This window comes from Echinops telfairi, unplaced genomic scaffold (genome assembly GCF_000313985.2).
Source record: "Echinops telfairi isolate 266 unplaced genomic scaffold, ASM31398v2 ScPeMD7_11;HRSCAF=52, whole genome shotgun sequence".
NCBI lineage: Eukaryota > Metazoa > Chordata > Mammalia > Afrosoricida > Tenrecidae > Echinops > Echinops telfairi.
The window spans coordinates 34,422,235-34,442,112 of record NW_022103908.1 but is presented as its reverse complement, the minus strand read 5'-3'; the positions used below and the strand labels follow the sequence as shown (position 1 = coordinate 34,442,112).

At 40.2% G+C, this 19,878-nt stretch overlaps 1 protein-coding gene and 1 non-coding gene across 9 annotated transcripts in view; one reads left to right on the top strand and one right to left on the bottom strand.

Moving 5' to 3' along the window:
• Positions 1-19,878, top strand: part of MTRF1 (mitochondrial translation release factor 1) — a 36,414-nt gene that overhangs the window by 13,696 nt on the left and 2,840 nt on the right. For 7 of the 8 annotated variants that reach the window (XM_045287188.1, XM_045287184.1, XM_045287181.1 and 4 more), the window contains 4 exons: positions 5,782-5,954; positions 7,420-7,537; positions 11,185-11,321; positions 13,916-14,014. In XM_045287188.1, coding sequence (XP_045143123.1) covers positions 5,782-5,954; positions 7,420-7,537; positions 11,185-11,321; positions 13,916-14,014 — 527 coding nt within the window. The remainder of the gene's footprint in view (positions 1-5,781; positions 5,955-7,419; positions 7,538-11,184; positions 11,322-13,915; positions 14,015-19,878) is intronic. The other variant, XM_045287187.1, reaches the window with a different exon arrangement.
• LOC115868531 lies at positions 591-693 on the bottom strand. Its single transcript, XR_004045653.1, has one exon. It is a non-coding gene; the product is annotated as a U6 spliceosomal RNA (small nuclear RNA).

The following is a 19,878-nucleotide window of genomic DNA, read 5'->3' as shown; positions in this document are numbered from 1 at the left end:
ACAAGTGTTCTAGCATTGAGGGAGTACTTGAGTATAGGCCCAATGTCCATCTGTAATCTTAATACTAAACCTATAAATAATATGCACATAGATCTATTTCCCCATCATCATATATAAATATATTTACATATGTACATGCCTGTATTTAGACCTCTATAAATGCCCTGTGCCTCCTAGTTCTTTCCTCTTATTTCCTTTTACTTTCCTCTCATCCCATTTTCATGCTCAGTGTTCATTTGAGTTTCAGTAATTCCTTTCAGTTACATTGCCCTTGGTCAAGCCTTACCAGGCCTCCTACACCCTCCTCACCATCGATTTTGGATCACTTGTTGTTCCCTTGTCCCTGGGTTTGTTAAACCCACTTCCTTTCCCCTCCCCTGCCTCCCTATCTCCCCTTACCCTCCCCCTCCCCCCTCCAGAAATGTAGGTCCTATTGTTTTCTCCTCCAGATTGTTTATCTCGCCTATCTTATCTAGATAGTCCTGCAGAGATAATAACATGCACAAAAAACAAGACAGAGCAAAACAAACCAACAATAACATAAAACCAATGACAAAAAAAAAAAAGAAAAGCCTGTAATTAGTTCAAAAAAAAATATGGAACGCTTCGCAAATTTGCATGTCATCCTTGCACAGGGGCAATGCTAATCTTCCCTATATCGTTCCAGTTTTAGTATATGTGCTGCCAAAGCAAACATGAAGTAAATATTTACAGAAACACACAGCCTATCTTTCTCCCACTCAGCATTGGCCGGTTTGAACTCCTAACCTTGCAGTCCAAAGCACCACCAGAGCTCCTTTTGCTTGTTCTTAATGAGTACAATCTCATTCCTTAAACTCCAACGGAAAAAATCTTTCATGCAAAGATTCATGTATATAATGACTTTTAAAATCTTATACATTCTTAAGTATGGGTACAGGTAAGGACAGGATCAACTGTTATATACAAAGTCCAAACTAAATGATCCCAAAATCATCTTTGTGGAATTTAATGTCTGAAACTTAAGCTTGGTATGAAATAAATTGAAATATATTCCAAGTTAAAGGAATTCTGTGAAATATATCATTTATCTGTCCCCTCTAGAAGATTTCTAATTTTATAAGGTGCCCTGATGGTACAGGGGGCTAAGCCATTGGTTGCTAACCAAAAGGTTGTTCATTCGAACCTACCAGCCATTCAACTGGAGAAAGATGTGTTATCTGCTCTTATAAAAATTTACAACCTTCGAGACCCTAGGAAGCAGTTCTGCTGTGCCTTACAGGGTCTCTATGAGTTGGAATCACTTTGATGACAGTGAGTTTGGGTGTTTGATTCACCACTTGAATTCAGGGAAAGATTACTTAAAAGAATAACATGAGTAACAACAATGAAAAATACAACTTTCCTCTAGTTCCTAAATGTTTCCTCCCCGCTCCCACTACCATGACTCGAATTGGACCTTGCAAGTCTGGCTAGACCAGAGGATGTACACTGGTACAGATAGGAACTGAAAATACAGGGAATCCAGGGTGGATGAGCCCTACAGGACCAGTGGTGTGAGTGGCGAAACAGGGAGGGTAGAGGGAGAGTGGGCAGGAAAGAGGGAACCGATTACAAGGAGCTATATGTGACCTCCTCCCTGGGGGACGGACAACAGAAAAGTGGGTGAAGGGAGACATCGGACAGGGCAAGATATGACAAAATAACAATTTATAAATTCTCAAGGGCTCATGAGGGAGGGGGGAGTGGGGAGGAAGGGGAAAAATGAGGACCTAATGTTGGGGGTTTAAATGGAGAGGAAATGTTTTGAGAATGATGAGGGCAATGAATGTACAAATGCGCTTTACACAATTGATGTGTGTATGGATTGTGATAAGAGTTGTATGAGCCTCTAATAAAATGATTTAAAAATAAAAAAGAATAACATGATTAACAGTGATTCCTCTAACAACTGCTAACACTGGACAGCTAACTGTACTAAATGCTCCAAGTGAATTTCACCCAGAAATTCCTCACAACAATGCTGGGTGAATTGACTGAATTCAGGGCCCTGTTGAGTTTTCTGAGACCACACAAGTACAGTGCAATCTGAATGGACCCCCCTTTGATGTGCAGGACTGCAGCCCTGGTTACATTATTATTTTGTACAAATAAGTAAAATAAAGCACGGAAAAGTTAAGTAACTTGTCGATGGATACACAGCTAGAGGACATGGAGCATGAATTTGAACCTAGGGAGCTTCTGACTATGTATAGTAAAGTTGCTGCCTGCTCCCACTCAGCTGATGCAAACTCAAAGATTTATACTCAACATGAAGTAAAGGGGTAGGGCGGAGATAATTTTAGGAATGCAGAGGAGGGTGGTGGCGAGTATGGGGTGAAAGGGTATGTGTGAGATGGAAAATCTCAACTTGCTCTGGCTTCAGACTGCCCCAGTTCTAGATGTCTTTCATAATGAGACTGTCTTATCACACTGAAAGTAAATAGTAAATATTTAAAGTTTTTTCATATCAGTGTCCTAGATGCATGACTTCTGTATCTAGTTTTCAAGAAGATAAACAGTAATCTGTTCTATTGCCATAGGAAGACCACTTGTGTTGGGTTTATTAAGAGGCAGTATATCCGTCTCCAGTAAAATACTTTCCTAAGGCATTCTCAAGGGTAATGGAGACAATCTTCAGTTTTCACGTAACATGATATCATGGATGGAATTGGGGCTCCGATCTGTGTTGTAAATCCTAACCCCTATGCTGGTTATAATCCCATTTGGGAATGGGTTTCCCTTGTCCACATTGGTATAGAGCATGTAGAAAAGAGAGCCTGTGTCTTCTAGGGCAGAGACAGACTTTCATCACACTGGTTGAGGGCAGCACTTTGTGCCAGAAGAAATGGAGTTCACTCAAGGAAAGAAAGATTCCCTTGAGGATTTTATAATGATATTTTTTTAAAAGAGGGGGGTAATCATCTTTAGAGGAGTAGAAGCATCCCTATCAATTATATTGTAAAATATATCTAAATCAGCACAACTGATATAAACTGTAAAGGCCACAGACTGTTGGCAGCATGCAAGAAATGCTTTTCCCATGAGCCCTTTCTGGAGAACAAGGTTCCGACAATGAAAATGATTACAGAAGGATCAACAGAGAGAATGGTGAGCACTAAGTATGTGGTTGCGGGTTCAGACGAGAGGCTCTAAGAACCACGTGCTCTGATAATGTACAGGCAGAGGGTTGCTCTGAGTCAGAGCCGCCTCGGTGACAGTGGGAACAGCCACTGCAACCATGGAGGGAAAGGGGGCAGAGGACATATTAAAAAGTGTCAACATTTTCACTCGTATTTGGCAGTAAAATGAATATTGTTATCTTGAGACGTGTGTAATATCATACGTCCTTGAGAACTAGCGCTCTTGATCCCGGGGCAGGGGGAAGGGGGTGTGTGAAGAGATAAACATGTAATAGAGAGGAATTTGAACAAAAGCTCTGTAGTCTTGAATCTAAGTCAAGTTTTGCCATCCTTGCAAGCTAACAAGTTAGCCTATCACAGTTTCCTGGGTCAGAGACAAAGGGCAGTGGATGGATTCTGGCAGTAGCAGTTGCCAAGGTGGCAGCATTTTTGTGGGTTCTCTGCGCCCCAGATCACACAGGCCATGTGAAGAGGGCAGAGGACACCTGACAGTTCAGGAGAGGGACACTGGACTTGGGCATCTCTAATCTTTTTTAGTGAGAATAAGCATGCCTGTCTATTGCTCTAGAGAGATGCTCTCATGGGGCTAGAAGCAAACTGCCCTTAGCTAGGGAAGGACACACTGTCTCTATTGGCCAAAGCGGTTTACTATCTAAACACCTTTCCAGAGTCTGAAACAAAGCACAGTCAAGTGCAAGATATGCACAAACACAAGCCACTCCTGGAGAGTTGTCTCCCAACAGAAGTTCGAACTTGTAACGTATTTGCTAGTTGTGTCTGCTGAAAAGAACTAGAGCCTATGACCACCCGGTAACAAGGAGCAATCTGTACCAGATTATGGCCTTGAAGTCCAACTTCCTAAAGGAAGGAGGGCTTTTTGAAGAAATGGCTAAGTACAGGGCCGAGGCAAGAAATTTTTAAAATAATCCTGGATTATCTTGTTATACCATAGCAAAGAAAGTGTCAAGGATCCTGTCAAAAATCTTATGAAGAGGTTCCCATTGGCCAAAGATAAGACAAGCTGAGCTTTAGTAATTACAATTGATTTTAACATTCCAGATATGCTTAAATCCTTGAGAACATAATGGTATTTTTTTAAATGGGTCATCTTTAGAAGATTAAAAGAATCTCAATTATATTGTTGAATATAATATTCAAATTGATATAGAATTAAACTGATAAAGGACAGAATCCAGCATTTAGCCTACCTCTCCGCTCTCACTGTTGTTTCTGCTGTTATTTGCTGTTGAGCCAATTTGGACTCATTGTGACCCAGGTGTGCAGGGTACAATGGCTCTATAGGGTTTTTAAGGCCGTGACCTTTCCAAACTGGATTGCTGGGCCTGTCCCTGCAGCACCTCTGGGTGGATTTGAACTGCTAACCTTTCAACTAAAGGTCAAGCTCTTAACAGTAGATGAGGGAAATTGTGTCTTTATAAATGAATTTTAACTACGGAGCAAGAAACGGCAGTACGAGATCCCCACCATTTCACAACCAATGAGGCATCAAAGGCTGTCACGATGAGAGGACGAGAGAAAGAAGCACGGGACTTGCCAGGGCACTTAAGCCGGAGGCTGATGCAGTCTCTGTATGCAGCTGTCACTGCAGTAGGCAGACAGCAGAGGAGCAGGTAGAACTGCCCCAAGAGTACGCAGTTCTACAGACCAAACAGCTCACGTTCTGCAACAGATAATGTGTAGGAAATTAAAGAGGCAGATGATGTGCTTGTAGATTCACAGAAACTTTAAAAACATGTCAAATATTTTTAAATGGGTAAGACTAAACTGTAGTACCTAGGGGTGTACATTTAGATTATGACTACAATTATAATAAAGAAGTGCTCGTTAGAATAATGCTTACTCTTGGAGAAGGGATAAGATTGTGACTGGAGTGGGGCATAATGTGCTACACACAGAGCTGCTAACCACAAGTCAGTGGTTCAACCCACTAGCTACTCCTCAGGAAAAAGATGAAGCTGTCTGCTCCCATCAAAGGGCAGCTCTGTCTGTCTTATGTAAGGTTAGGGTCAACTGTTCAAATCAGCTCCATAGTAAGGAATTTGGGCCTAGATTTAGAAATTGTGTGTGATACCGTTCCCACTCTATAGATAAGAAAAAGTTAAATTTTAATACATTCTTGAGAACTTGGGATGATATTCAGAATTATTCAACATTATCAAATTATTATGTTACTGAGTATTCTCTAAGGATCCTTGGTGACATTGTGTTGTGCATTGGGCTGTTAACCACAAGGGAAGCTGTTCAAAACCACCTGCTGCCCCATGGGAGAAAGATGAGACTTTCTGCTCCTGAAAAGATTTACAGCCTTAGAAGCACACAGGGCCAGGTCTTTGTCTTTTCTAGGGTCGCTGTGAGTCAGAATTGACGGCAGGGAGTGAGTTCTCTTATATATGTCACCCTATTATCCTAAGACTGAAGAGGGTAGTTCAATGTAGACAGATCATTCTCTCTCTCCATATAGATAGTTATATAATACCCCTGGATTACAAGCGTACATCTTAGGTTCTGTACATACATAGGTCTTAAATGAATTGTATGTAGGATCATGATCCCTTTCAAAGTGGAATCCATTAAGACTTGGGTTCTTAAATATCCTTAGGTGGCCTACATCATGCAGCTGCCCGAATTTCTGGTGACAATGTCTACAAGCATTTGAAGTATGAAGGTGGGATTCACCGAGTGCAGCGGATTCCTGAGGTTGGCCTCTCATCAAGGATGCAGCGCATCCACACAGGAACGATGTCAGTTATTGTCCTTCCTCAACCAGACGAGGTAACCTTACCAGGAGGCACTGAAAATTGACAACTGGCCCATCTGAGCAGGCATGGTGCAAAAAAACCTTTCACATCCAGGAAAATCTGTTATTGTCATGATTACTGATCCCACTTTAAAGGTTCAAATGGGAAATTTCTGTCACATTTGGGAGAATATGGCATTTGCTCTCCACATACTTGCTCACTCACTACTTAATCAACTGTAACCTCATGAAATAAATTATGCTTGGGACTCAGTCAGACATGGCCTTGCTAACGTGTTGGTCCGTTTCCCATCTCTTTCTCCTTGATGCATATGCCAAATAAAATGATTTCTCCTCACTATTATAATCTTGTGACAACTGCCCCCTAGGATACTGGCGATCTAGAAATACTTGAATAATAGGAAAGAGAGGAAAGGAGAAGAGGAAAAACCAGAAATTGTTCTTCATGTCTTTAGTGCTTAGTAAAATTTTAGACTGGCTAATACTGGCATATTTGGATCAAAACTGTATTTTATAACCTTTTCACCAAATAATTTTGTTTTCTGGCACAATTACTGTATCAAGGAAGATTTAAAGAACTACCAACTGATACTTTAGATTCTAACTTTGACCCTGTTAGTAGTGTGTACTTTTCAAAGAGAAAAATCACAATGTCTGTCAATCATACATATAAGTGGTTTATAGGGAACAGACTGTTAGTCCTCCCCTAAAAAGCAGCATTTGAAACCAGCAGGAAGTACTCAGGAAAAAGAGAACCGATAGCAATGATGACTGTATAACCCCACTGAGGAAAACGAATAACAGAATTGTAAGTGAACAGATAACATTGCATGGTGTAAGATACCACAAAATAATAATAATAATAGTGGAGGGAAGGGAGGGGATAAAGGGGTTCTAATATCAAAGAGTTCAAGAAGAAAGAAGCTTTGAAACTGATGGTGGCAGCAATCATGCTTGATCTAACTGAATTATGGATTGTTAAATATCTGTAAGAGATTTCAATAAAATGATTTTTTTAAAAGAAAAGAGAAAAAGACAAGGCTTTCTACTGCCATAAAGAGTTAGAATCTTAGAAACCCAGAGACAGTTCTACTTAGTCCTGTAGGGTTGCTATTAATCAGAATTGACTAGCTAGCAGTGAGATGAGTTTAAAGACTGTGCATTTTATAACTTTTTATTTGGCCATACACACACAGAGATACTTTTCTTTCTTTTTCTTGGTATGTTCTATGGAAATTTTGAAAGATTTTGTAACCTAGTGATCTCAGAGCACCCTAAGTCAGTGTTACAAAATAGAATGCCATTAGAATAGGGAATTAGTGTTTCCTTCTTTAGTGTAAGTTATTTCTCCTTAGTCTATTAGCCAAGACTTACTTTAACACAAAATTGTAAAACAGTTTATTTGAAAACCTTGGAATAAATGTAGTATTAACGCGTTCGCTGAGTGTAGCATTACTTCTACTCTACCTCTTGCTTTAGGTAGATGTGCAAGTAGACTCCAAGGATTTGCGAGTGGATACCTTTCGAGCCAAAGGAGCTGGAGGGCAGCACGTTAATACTACCGATAGTGCTGTCCGGCTTGTCCATCTCCCCACAGGTGAGCCTGCCCCTTTGATTTTACACTCATCTTTTTCTGTTCACATCTTACATTTGGAAGACAATCACTAAAGTTGCTGATTGAAGGTCCCTGTCTTCATGCTGCTGACACAGAAATACCCCCAGGAGATGGCTCTTAAGAAAAGGAGCTATTTTCACAAAGTTCCAGAGGCTAGAAGTCTGAATTTGGGGCATAACTATGAGGCGGTCTATTTCAGCATCTAGTAGCCTTAGAGTTCTTGGGCTTGGAGATGCACAGATCTGAAGACAAACACAGCTACACAGAGAAGACGCATATGTCGCCTTTCTCCTGTGTCTATTCTGGTGATTTGATTACTCACAAGTGATTAGGTTTAGAATGTTTAGGATCCACCTTACACTGGTTACAACCTCATTATCATAACAAAGAAAAGCTATTTCCAAATAAGAGCGTACTCATAGATACAAGGGCTAGGCAGGAATTCAATGCATGTGGGAGGGGGGGAATGGAGCACCCAATTCAATTCATAACCCCATTCTTCATCTACTTTCTGCCCTAGCTTGTGTCTGAGAGTTCCATGTGTCATCTAGAGTCCTTCAGATAGAGTTTGTATTTTGCTTGTTTTTTTCTTACTGTTTTAGTGCGATTTTCAAAAGAAAGAGATCAACTTGCAATCAGATGTCACTTTTAAATTTTAAATTAATTTTAGTTGATTATTAATGCTTTGCACATTTTAGTTGCAAAAGTTGAAACAGCCTATACACAACAACAGGATAATTTTACAGTTTCTTTTAAGTTTTATTCGTTTTTTTATTCAATAAGGAACTATAAAACATTAGGATGCACACACAGATTTTTCCATGAACTATTTGAGGCCCCATTGTACATGAGCAAAGGAATATAAAACATGTGTAACCATACTTGTGTTAGACAGGGTTCTCTAGAGAGACAAAACCAGATCGCTTATAATTTGATATGTATATTTATAAAGATAGATATATAACACAAGAAATGAACAGTTAAATTATATACAGATAGATAGATATATAATACAAGAAATGAACAGTTAAATAAGAAAGCAGTACAAATGACTCAGTGCAACTCACTCCCGTGAGAGAGTTGTGAGACACTGGCAGTCCTTTAAGTCTTGAGGGCCGCCAGGTAGTCTTCTGTAGAGAGATTCAGATTCTCCCAGCACAGGCAGCAAACAGCAAGGCAGGTCACCAACGGTCAGCCAGATCACCAATAGTCAGTCCCCAGCTCAAGAGATGTAAATTCCAATTGTGTGGCGAAGCCCAGGTCTTAAAGGGACCTCAAATTACAGCGACACAGTCCACAGGTTATGTGTCCCATAGGTAGTGTAGCTTGCAAATGGAGGCACAGAACAAGCAAGGCAGCCCCACACTGGTCCGATGATCAAAAAGCGAGAGACAAGAAAGGCAAGGCTCGCCAAGCCATTTATCTCTTCGCCCTTAAATTAATCCCACATGTATTTATCGGCCAGGCTGGCACAATAAACTAACTATCTCAATACCCAGTAACTATTATTTATGTTTGGTATATTCATTCAGATTATTATCTTTCACATGTATTTGTAAAACATCATTACTCATTCACTACCATTGAGTTAATTTCAATTCATAGAGATACCATAAGACAAATTAGAACTGCTCCTGTGGGTTTCAAAGACTGTAAATATTTGCAGGAGTAGAAAAGCTCATCTTTCTCCATGAAGTGGCTAAACTTGTAACCCACTACACCACCAGGCTCCTCCCAAATATGGTTATATATTCTGTAGCCTCCCATAATTTAATCAATTTACAAATGGTTTGGTTTTAAGGTCATTCAACAAAGATCTGTATTGTTGGATATTGTTATCTTAAAATGAATTAAAGAGAAAAATGAGGGAAAAAATGGGATCAGAGGTAATTTAAATTTTAATAGCTGGGGCAAAATATTTCAAAACATGTTAAAGGATTATAAAACTATCCTATGCACCAATAACTTGCCTACTTATTAAAAAAATAACTTTTATTTCCAAAATTACCTGGAACCAAATTATTTAAGTAATCAAGTGATTCTCTCAGGAATTACTGAGCTGCTAAGAAACTGAGCTAAACATTCTGATCTGAGCCAGTAGATATGAATAGTAGCAGGTGTCTTGGCAAAAATCAGTAGGGTCAGCTGACGAGAAGAGGAATTTATAGGAAAGTTCATGAAAGCCTCTCACTGCCATCTAGTCCATGTCGACTCATGGTGACCCTATAGGACATAATAGAACTGCCCCTATGGGTTTCTGAGACTGTAAATCTTTACAGGAGAAGAAAGCCTCATCCTTCTCCTGTGGAGTGGCTGGTAATTTCGAACTGTTGACCTTGCCATTAGCTGCCTAACCCATAATTCACTATACCACCAGGGCACCTCAGGAATGTCTAGCCATCTTGAAATGGAAATTTTCACTCTTTTGGGTGATGAGCCAAGAGATCTGCAGACAAATGCATGGAAGGTAGAGGCAAGTAACCCCCACCCTAACCATGGCACTGCAGTAAGGCCGTTAAAATTAAGGTGACCAGATGTCCCGCTTTTGGCGGGACAGTCCCTATTTTTAACAATTTTTCCCCCGCATCCCGCGGCGTTTTTAAAACGTCCCAATTTTTGGAAAGAATGCACAACAAGCTAGGGTATATGGTTTTCGGCTGCCATGTGGCTATTTCGCCAAGATATGAGTTTTACCAATGGTGTCCTGCTTTACCAATGTTAAAATCTGGTCACCTTAGTTAAAATGTAAGTTTACACAGAATTCTTAGGTGCTCAAATTCACATACAGAGGTTCTAAGATGTATCTTATCTAGGTAAGGAGGAAACATAGTTTTGGAGAACTTTATCAATGCAGCTGGCTTAAGCTGACAAAATTTAGGGGTAGAGGGGTCAGATTTCAGCAAGAAAAGTGTCTTTTTGATCTCATTTCCCTAAGAGCAGGATTGGACGTGGACTTCAGGTAAGAACCGTACAGCCTGAAGGCTTAAGGGTCACTATTTGGGGCTAACTTTGAGCTAGGAACTGACTAGAAGTTGAACCAAGCCCCTCAAACCCAGAAGTTGACCAGTCAAAATGAATGTGGCTAGCTGTGTTTGATTAGCTGAACTGAGAACTTCAACTGCTGAGAAACACACTCACTCTAAACACTTCCTTTTTAAGGTTTTGAGTAGTCCCTTTCCATTGGTCTTGTTTATATGAAGTCCTTTGTAAAACTTTCACTGTGTGTGTATCCCTGACTTAAAAGGAAAACGGAGAATTGTGGAGTGGGACCGAGAAGGGAGAAACAGGGCCTGGGGAGCCAGCAGTTTGCTTTGTGGGGAGTGAGGCAACTGGAAGCCACTGAAGGCACTGGCAGGTGGCGGGGCCAAGGCTGGGGGTGGAAGTCACCGGAGCATCTGCTGTGAGGCTGCCTGCATCTTCACAGGTGGGGAGGACTTCGGTCTTCACAACCACCCGATAGCACCATCACTCCCCACACAGGGCTTCCCAGTGTGCTAAATCAAACACATCCTTTGCCTTTGTAATCTTTGCCTGGTTTACCTTTTCCCTTTAGTGTGCCCCTCAGATCTATATTCATTTGGCCTCTGGGGTCTAGACACAGTTGACCTCTGTTCAATACTGTTTTTCAGGGCTAGCAGTAGAATGCCAACAGGAACGATCACAGATAAAAAATAAAGAAATAGCCCTTCGAGTGCTGAGAGCTAAACTCTACCAGCAGATGATTGAGAAAAAGAAGTGTCAACAACAAAGTGCTAGGAAATTGCAGGTAAGGTGAATTTCGTGTAGTGATGTAGTAACTATGCACAGTCATCATGAGGTGTCGACATGTAGTATTTGAACGTAAAGGAATATGCTCATTTGTAAATAGGAATAGCCTACATATGAGGCAGCTTCAAAACGTTTGTAGAAAAATTCCATTTCTTCCTGTTTCTCAGTGAACTTTTGAAGCCCCTCATGCCTGAAGACTGAGAGATTATGGCTAAATTTGGATATGCCCGCTTACAAATGAATCGATGAGATGTGTATATACTGAAACTTATTTCACAGTTATTTTCTTCCAGTAGCTTAAGTGTCTTACGAGGAAATTGGTTCTGAATAATAATAATAATGCAAACAACCAAACTCGCTGTCATTGAGTTGCTTCCAACTCAGTGACTCGAGAGGAGAGCGCAGAACTGCCTCTGTGGATTTCCAAGACTTTAAATCTGTATGGGAGCAGACAGCCACCCGCATCCTTCTCCCAAGGAGTCACTGGTGGCTTTGAACCACTGACTTTGTGGTTAGCAGCTCAGTGTGAAGCCCACTACTCCACCAGGCTCCTAAATTATCATTATGGGTATTATTTGGAAATTAAAATTTCAGAGCTTTCATTTTTAAAACTATGCTTTTATTATCAAGCTTCATATGATATCAAAAATAAATTGGCACTGGAAGAAACATTACAGTGATTGCTACTGGTGGAGTCTGAGGACAAGGGTCGGGGGAGATTTCTCTTTCACTAGGTGATGCAAATGGTTAAGGACTCAACTACTAGCTGAAAGGTTGGTGACAGATGATAGAAATTGGCAGGAGGGCAAGGGGACAGGGGGCTGTCCTTAAATATTAATATGATGCATTAGGATGGCATTTGCACACCCAACTGATTGTCAAAATAGATGGCCCAGGAAATGTTTTTGAAAAATGCATAACCTTAGTATCTCTGGGGTCAGGTTTAGGACTATGTAATTTTTCTTAAATTTCCCTTGATGATCCCTTACATTTAGGAATTTGGTTTCATAATGTTTGCTTTAGAAGTTAAGTATATGAGTTGTGGGTACTTAATTTAATGTCTTATTCATTTAAAAAGTGAAAGCAGATGACAGAAGATGTGTGTGTGTGTTGTGTGTGTGTGTACACTAGGAAGTTAGGGGGAGATGACTACAATGAATATAAGTAGCTTAGGGGAAACCGGAAATTATGTGTGGTGTGAGGAAGATTCCAAGTGCAAGGGGTTTCAAAGAAGGAAGATAGCATTTTCTCAGTTTGGACCAGGAAAGACGGGGAAGGTAAAAGATTGTTAGGGATGGGTATTCTTTGAGATGGTGTTTTAGCAGTTAACCAAAGTAAAACCAAACCCACTGCCGTCCAATCAATCTGACTCATAGTGACCCCACAGGGCAGAAGAGAACGGTTCCATAGAGTTTCTGAGGCAGTAAGTCTGTATGGGAGAAGATAGCCTCATCTTTCTCCCTCGAGTCACTAGTGGGTTTGAACTGGTAAAATTTAGGTTAGCAGTCCAATGCTTAACATAGCTCACGACTAGGGCTCCTTAGCAGAGTTAACGGACTCTGGGCTGTTAAGCAGCATTTGAGAAATTCATATAATTTCAGAAAGACCAGATCCTTTAATCTGATCAGAAGTGGGAAGTTAGAAAATGGGATGAATCAAAGGTGATTTCTCCCCATTTTTATCAGAGTATGGCACATAGTAAACTCCCAGGAAATGCTTGTTAAATTGTTGAATGTGAATGTTTCTTGCTTGTGTGAACGAAAGCATATGGAAGAATGCTGTGTTAGTCTGGGTAGACTAGAGAAACAAAGCCATGGACACACACATATGTATATAAGGGAGAGGTTTATATACAAGAGCAATTGAACATTGAGAAAACATCCCAACCCAGTCCAGTCCAAGGCCATAAGTCTGATATTAGCCCATATGTCCAATACCATTCTATAAAGTCCTCTTCAGACTCACGAAGCACATGCAATGAAGCCAAATGCAGGACGATCAGCCAGTGGGTAGAAAGTCTCTGGGTCCAGTGGCATTGTAAGCATCTCAATGCTGGCAAGGGTCTCTCTGTGGCTTCTCCAGCTTCCGAGGTCTGGTTGCGTCCATGTGGCTTGTCTTCTGCAATGTCTCCCAGGGAGTAGCAGAGAGAGAGAGGTGTCTTCTGCATTCAAGGAGGAAGTACTAGATTTCCCAGAATTCTCCGAAAGCCATGCCCACGCATAAGTTTCATTGGCTGTCTCCAGATTGACAGCCTAGACTCCACCCCTACACTGTTCATCCTTAAATTGACACCAGATTAGGTGACTACCACAGATGGACTGAAGCCAAGAGGAGTTGACTGGCATGAAAAGATGATTAATTTGGGACAAGAAGTTGAACCTAGCAAAGAGCAAATTGGTTCTTATTTGTAGCTACACTTTACAAATGTATAGTTTTAAATGTTAAGTTCTGCTTTGTTTAAAAACATATATGTATGTACATACACATATATGTGTCTTTGGGGAAATATGTTAGGTGTCCACTGCAAATACTTTTTCCATTGCAATCAAGGCAATTAAGTTAAAATATAAATTGTTTTTTGTTATAACACAGGTGGGAACCAGAGCCCAATCAGAGAGAATACGGACATATAATTTCACCCAGAATAGGGTCACCGACCACAGGATAGCATATGATGTTCGTGATATCAAGGTAATATAACTGAGTATAAAGATTACAGCCTAGATAGCCCTCTGGGGCAGTTCTACTCTGTCATAGCGGGCTGCTAAGTCAGAATCAATTTGCCAGCACACTATATCACATAATGTTGTAGTTACTGTTGTAAGGTGCCAAAGAATCAGTTCCAACCCATAACAATCCTTTGTACAATAGAAGGAACACTGCACAGTCTTAGACCATCCTCACAATTGTTCCTATGCCTGTGCCCTTTGCTGCAGCCACTGTGCCAATCTATCTCATCAAGGGCCTCCTCTGTCACTGACCCTCCACTTGACCAAGCATGATCCCCTTCTTCAGGGACTGGTCTCTCCTGAAAACATGTCCAAAGTATATAGGATGAGATCTTGCTATCCTTGCCTCTAAAGAATACTCTGGCTGTATTTCTTCCCAGACAGATTTGTTGTCCTTTTAGCAGTCCATGGTACTTTCAGTAGTCTTCTCTTCTGACACTACAATTCAAATGCGCCATTTCTTCTTTAGTCTTCTTTATTCCATGTCCAACTTTTACATGCATATGAGGCAATGGAAATACCATGACTTGTATCAGGTGCACCTCGGTCCTCAAAGTAACATCCTTTCTTTTCAATACTCTAGAGAGGTCTTATACAGCAGGCTCACAAAATGCAAGCTGCCTTGTGTCCATAAAAATGTACAGTCTTGGAAACTGAATGGAGCAGTTTTACCCTGTCCTATAGGTTCTCTAGGAGCCTTGGTGGTGATGTGTGGTGGTTACACGTTGAATGGCTAACCTAAAGACCAGCAGTTTGAAACCACTAGCCACTACTAGGAGAAAGACAAGGCTTGTACCCTGTCAAGAGTTGCAGTCTTAGAAACCCACGGGGCAGTTCTACCCTATCTCGTAGGGTTTCTATGAGCTGGAATCGACTCAGTAGCAGTGAGTCTGGTTTGGTTGGTTGGTTGTTTTGTTTTTGAGATTATAGGACTGAGACCTCGTTCTCTTACTGGCAGTCAGCTAGGGGCTGCTGTAAGCTTTGAAAAACCACTCGAAGTTACTTGACATGTTGTCTCCTCCATATACCTTCCTGTGCTTCAAATCTCTTCTTGCAGGAAAGCTTTTAAGTTCATTTGGTAAATTCCCTTTTTGGTTAACTCAGAGTCAATGGACTGATCATCAATCATGGGAGTGATAACTCATTGTAGTCACAGATTCTGCTAGCACTCAAGGGGAGGGTATTATATGAGTTGTATAGGCCTGGGAGCTTGTTAGAATTTTGCCTACCATAATTTATATTCATTAAATTCAACTGTTACAGTGATGCTATTGATTAAAAGTTCTCATTGAAATGGTTTGAACATCAACCTAATGAAATCCCTTGCAGCCAGGACCACAATGGTGAAAGTCAAAAAAATTCCCATTTGTTTCTGCCAAAGGAAACATTGTTCATGTTTCCATAAATTTGTATTTATGGATATTCAATAAGTTCCATAAATGCCTACTTGGAGAAGACAGGATACTTATTCTCAGTACTGTATTGATTCTTTCCATTGATTCTCTTTCATCTATACTCAAAATCAGTCTTAATTTTATCATGAAAATGTTTTTGTTTTTTACCCCTCCCTTAAATCTTATTTATTTTGTTTTTGTTGAGAACATACCACAAAGCAGTCACTAATTCAATAGTTTTCTACCTATTACTGTTGAGATGATGCACCCATAAGGGGCAGAGCACAGCTGCTCCATGGAGTTTCCAGGGCTGTAAGTCTTTATGAAGAAAGCAGGCTGCCTGAGGGAGGGAGGGAAAATGAGGAGCTGATACCAAGGACTCAAGTTGAAAGAATATGTTTTGAAAATTATGATGAGAACATGTGTACAAATGTGCGTGACACAATGGATTTATGTATGAATTGATAAGAGCTGTACGAGCCCACAATAAAATGATTTTTTTAAAAAGAAAAGCAGACTGCCACATTTTTCTGCCAGAGAGCCACTGGTAGTTTTAAACCATCGACCGTTCCATTAACAAGTGAGTGCTTTAACCACTGCACCACCAGGAATCCCATATTTTCGACATGTATGATTTAGTGACATTAATTACATTCTCTGAATTGTGTACCTCCTCTTCAGAGCTGTTCCTCCCCCATTAACATAAACTAGCTCCACCTACGGTTCCTATCCTTTCAAGTTGCTCTTCTCAATTTGATTCCACTAGATTGTTCCTAAAAGGATGTAATGTGCAAGATACACCTCCTTACTAGTTAACTTGTGCTGCTATTTGGCTCTAAGTAGGCAGGGGATATTTTTGGTTTAAGATTTAAATATTATCTCAGGGCAATAGTTTCAGCCAGCCATCACCCACCATAGTTCCAGAAATTTTTGAGTCCATGAGACTTGAAATTTTGTTCTCCATATTCCCCTTTTGATTGGGATTCTTCTATAGACTCTTTGATCAAAATGGTCAGTAGTAATAGCCAGGCAGCATCCAGTTCTTCTGGTTTCCTGGGCAATCCCGTTTTCCTGGTCTCATGGTAATTCATGGGGACAGCCAGCCTCACATTCCACATCCTCCTGTGCCCAACATTCCCTCTTTCCTTGAGAAATGCCTGTTTTTTATTTTGTTTATTTTATTGGGGTAGTAAAACACTTGTCATTTGTACAGTCTTCATATGTACAGTTCAGTGACAAGTTTGCTCATATTGTTCAACTATTAGCCCATTAACTATTTCTCAATTTGTCTTTTATTCTTAGCGGAAGCCCACTGTCCTCTAAGTGTTTTGTCTTCTGTCCTTGCTCCCTCCTTGCCACCCCTGTTAGCCAATAATCAACTTTGATCTCTATTTACTTGCCTGTACTAGATATTTCAAATATGTATCTAAATCTATAGCTTATGCTACTTCCTTTAACATGTCAGCAATTTAAGGCTACCTTAAGGCTAAGAACATAGGTCTACTGGAGAAAGGGAGAAAATGACTTTCCTTTCCTCTGGGAATACATAGTAAAAACTAAGTATGTTTGTAATGACAAAATATGTGCAGCCATATTGTCCAAACTGTCTATTTTCCATTGTTTTTCTGACAATTTTCCCTGAAACAGTCAATATTTGTGACCAATATTTTTAGATGCCACATAGATGCACACTTTTTATGTATGTTTGTGTAACTTAACATCATATAATGTATATTTGTTACTTAATATCATATAATGTATAACATTATATAATAATGTATAATATAATAAAGACATTTAGATTAACTAGATTTTATAAACTCAAAAATAATAAGGAAAACTGCATTAGCGTGCCTTAATAATCACTAACTAGCCTACTGGAAAAACAGAATGAAGACTAAATCTATCCCAAAGATGAACTTGAATTGATGATCAGATATACATACATACGTGTGTGTGTCTCTGATAGCTCCTCATAAAGATAATTCTTTAGAAATTTTAACAAGTACCAAATAGGATAATTCAAGCACATTTTGGTTGACTTTTTAAATCAGTGTAATCTAATTAGCTTTTCTATGTTCCTCGCTGACCGATGGATTGATTAATTGTCTAAAAGGCAAATCCAAAGAGAAGCATTCACTGCCTCCCTGCAAGGAAATGCAGCTGCTAATTAAAGTAACTCTGCCTATGTGGAGGAAGAGGTTACAGTGTGAAACCCATGGCTGCCAAGTCAGTTCCCACCCGTAGCAAGCCTCCCACCAGGATTTATGCCTTACTCATCCTGAGGACATTCCTCAAAGGAGAGGCAGTGAGCAAAGGTCTCCATAATGTCATCAAAGCCGTGAGGTGAATAAACTCCATGGGGAATACTACTTTGAAAAGTGTACCACTTTTCCTTTCCTCTTATTCTGTTCCACTTACCTGAGTATGGTCTGAGTGCAAGACAAACTGCCGAACCATGTTTATTAAACCCTGTGGTGAAAGGAACCATGAAGAATCGGAAGATACACAAACCTACAAGTCGGGTTATGGAAACAACTATGTGTTCAAAGAAAAATAGAAATGAAAGTGATCATTTAACAGATGTCAAAAGGAAGTTCCTTAGCTCTATGACTGTGTGCATTTGTCAAAACTCATAGAACTGTGTACTAAAAGGATGAGTTTTAATAAATGCAAGTGATACCCGAGTAAACCTGACTTTAAAACAAAGAGACTTGGTCAAACGTTGAGGAAGAACCCAGATGACCATCACCAAGCGAACTGTGGTATATCCTTAGCCTAGGATGCTGCTCAGCAACAAAAGGAACAACCGACAGTACTGACGTATGCGACAACAGGAACGAACTGTACAACATTCAGTTGAATGAAAGCAGCAGACACAAGTACATACTGTATGATACCATTTACGTGATATTTGAGAACTGTGAAAACCAAATGATAGGGATGGGAATCAGCTCAGTGGCTGCCTGGAGTGAAGGAAATGGACCAGAAAAGGCCACAGGGAACCACTGGGTGGATAGAAATAGTTCTAGTTACATAGCAGTATATGTTTGTCAAAGCTCATTAGAGCAGATTTTTTTTTTTCATTTTACTACACACAAATTTTATCTCAATAAAGTTGACCTAGGTTTTCATTTTTAATTTTGAAGGGTAATTCATGAATGATACATTCAGTAAATATACTACCTAACCAGCAGGAAACATAATAGGAGTTTAAGCAATGAGATTTAGAGTAGATGAGACGTTTTTCTCCATGAAGCAGAATTTGAGTTGCTTTGAAGGATTTGGCAGGCCTAGAAAATATAGAGTAGTGTGTAAGGCATTCCACATTAGTAAAGGGAAATGTTTGAAAACAGTATGAATGAAGATGTCTGTAGTTGAAGTAAAACAAACATTTATATGAAGGACAGTAAAGAGACTAGTGGGTTTGAATCATTTAGAAACTGAATAGTTGCAGATGAGACTGGTAAAATCATGGCACCTTAGTCCCAGGGCATCAGCTGTGGGATCAAATGGAAATGGTCAGGCAATATCATTGAGTCGCACACAAGTTAAATTGTGCTGAAAATAACTCAAAAGTGGTTGCAGCAGTACCCAGACAAGGAACTGCTGCCAGACATTCAGGCTGGGTTCAGAATAAAAGGATATCATTGATGATGTTAGATGTATCTTGGCTGAACACAGAGAATACCAGAAAGATGTTTACTTGTGCTTTATTGAATATGCAGAGCCACCTGGCAACAAATTATGGATAACATTGAGAAAATTGGGAATTCCAGAACATCCCATTGTGCTCCTGCAGAACTTGTACACAGACCAAGAGGCAGAGCCGAGCAAGGGGATACTGGATGGTTTAAAATCAGGAAAAGTGTATGTCAGGGTTGTGTCCTTTTATCATACTTATTCAATCTGCATCTTGAGCAAATAATTCCAAAAGCCGAATTATATGAGGGAAAATATGACATCAAGATTACAGGAAAACTCATTAAGAGCTGCCGTATGCAAATGATACAACATTGCTTGTTAATATCAAGGAGGACTTGAAACACTTAGTGATGAAGATCAAAGATTTCAATATGGATTACACATCAACATAAAACATATCCACATTTCATGATGACCCCAATTAGAGCAGCCAGTCCACAGAGTGGACCACATGGCCAGCCCCACTAGAGACATTATGCCCCTCACTGACCCATGGCCCTGTGGGGGACAGCACCAGAGACACAGTACGGGAATTGCATCCCATCTGATCCTGCCACACCCAGGCAAAGCACTGGAGGAGTGCAGCAGAACAGTAAGGGAATGGAGCAGCAAGGTCCCCAGGGAATGCTGAAGGCAGACTTTGGGGCCAGGGCATGGTGCCCCACCAGACTGGACTGGAAAACACTCCTAAAGGCCAACGATCCTTGAACTAACTACAAGCTTTTCT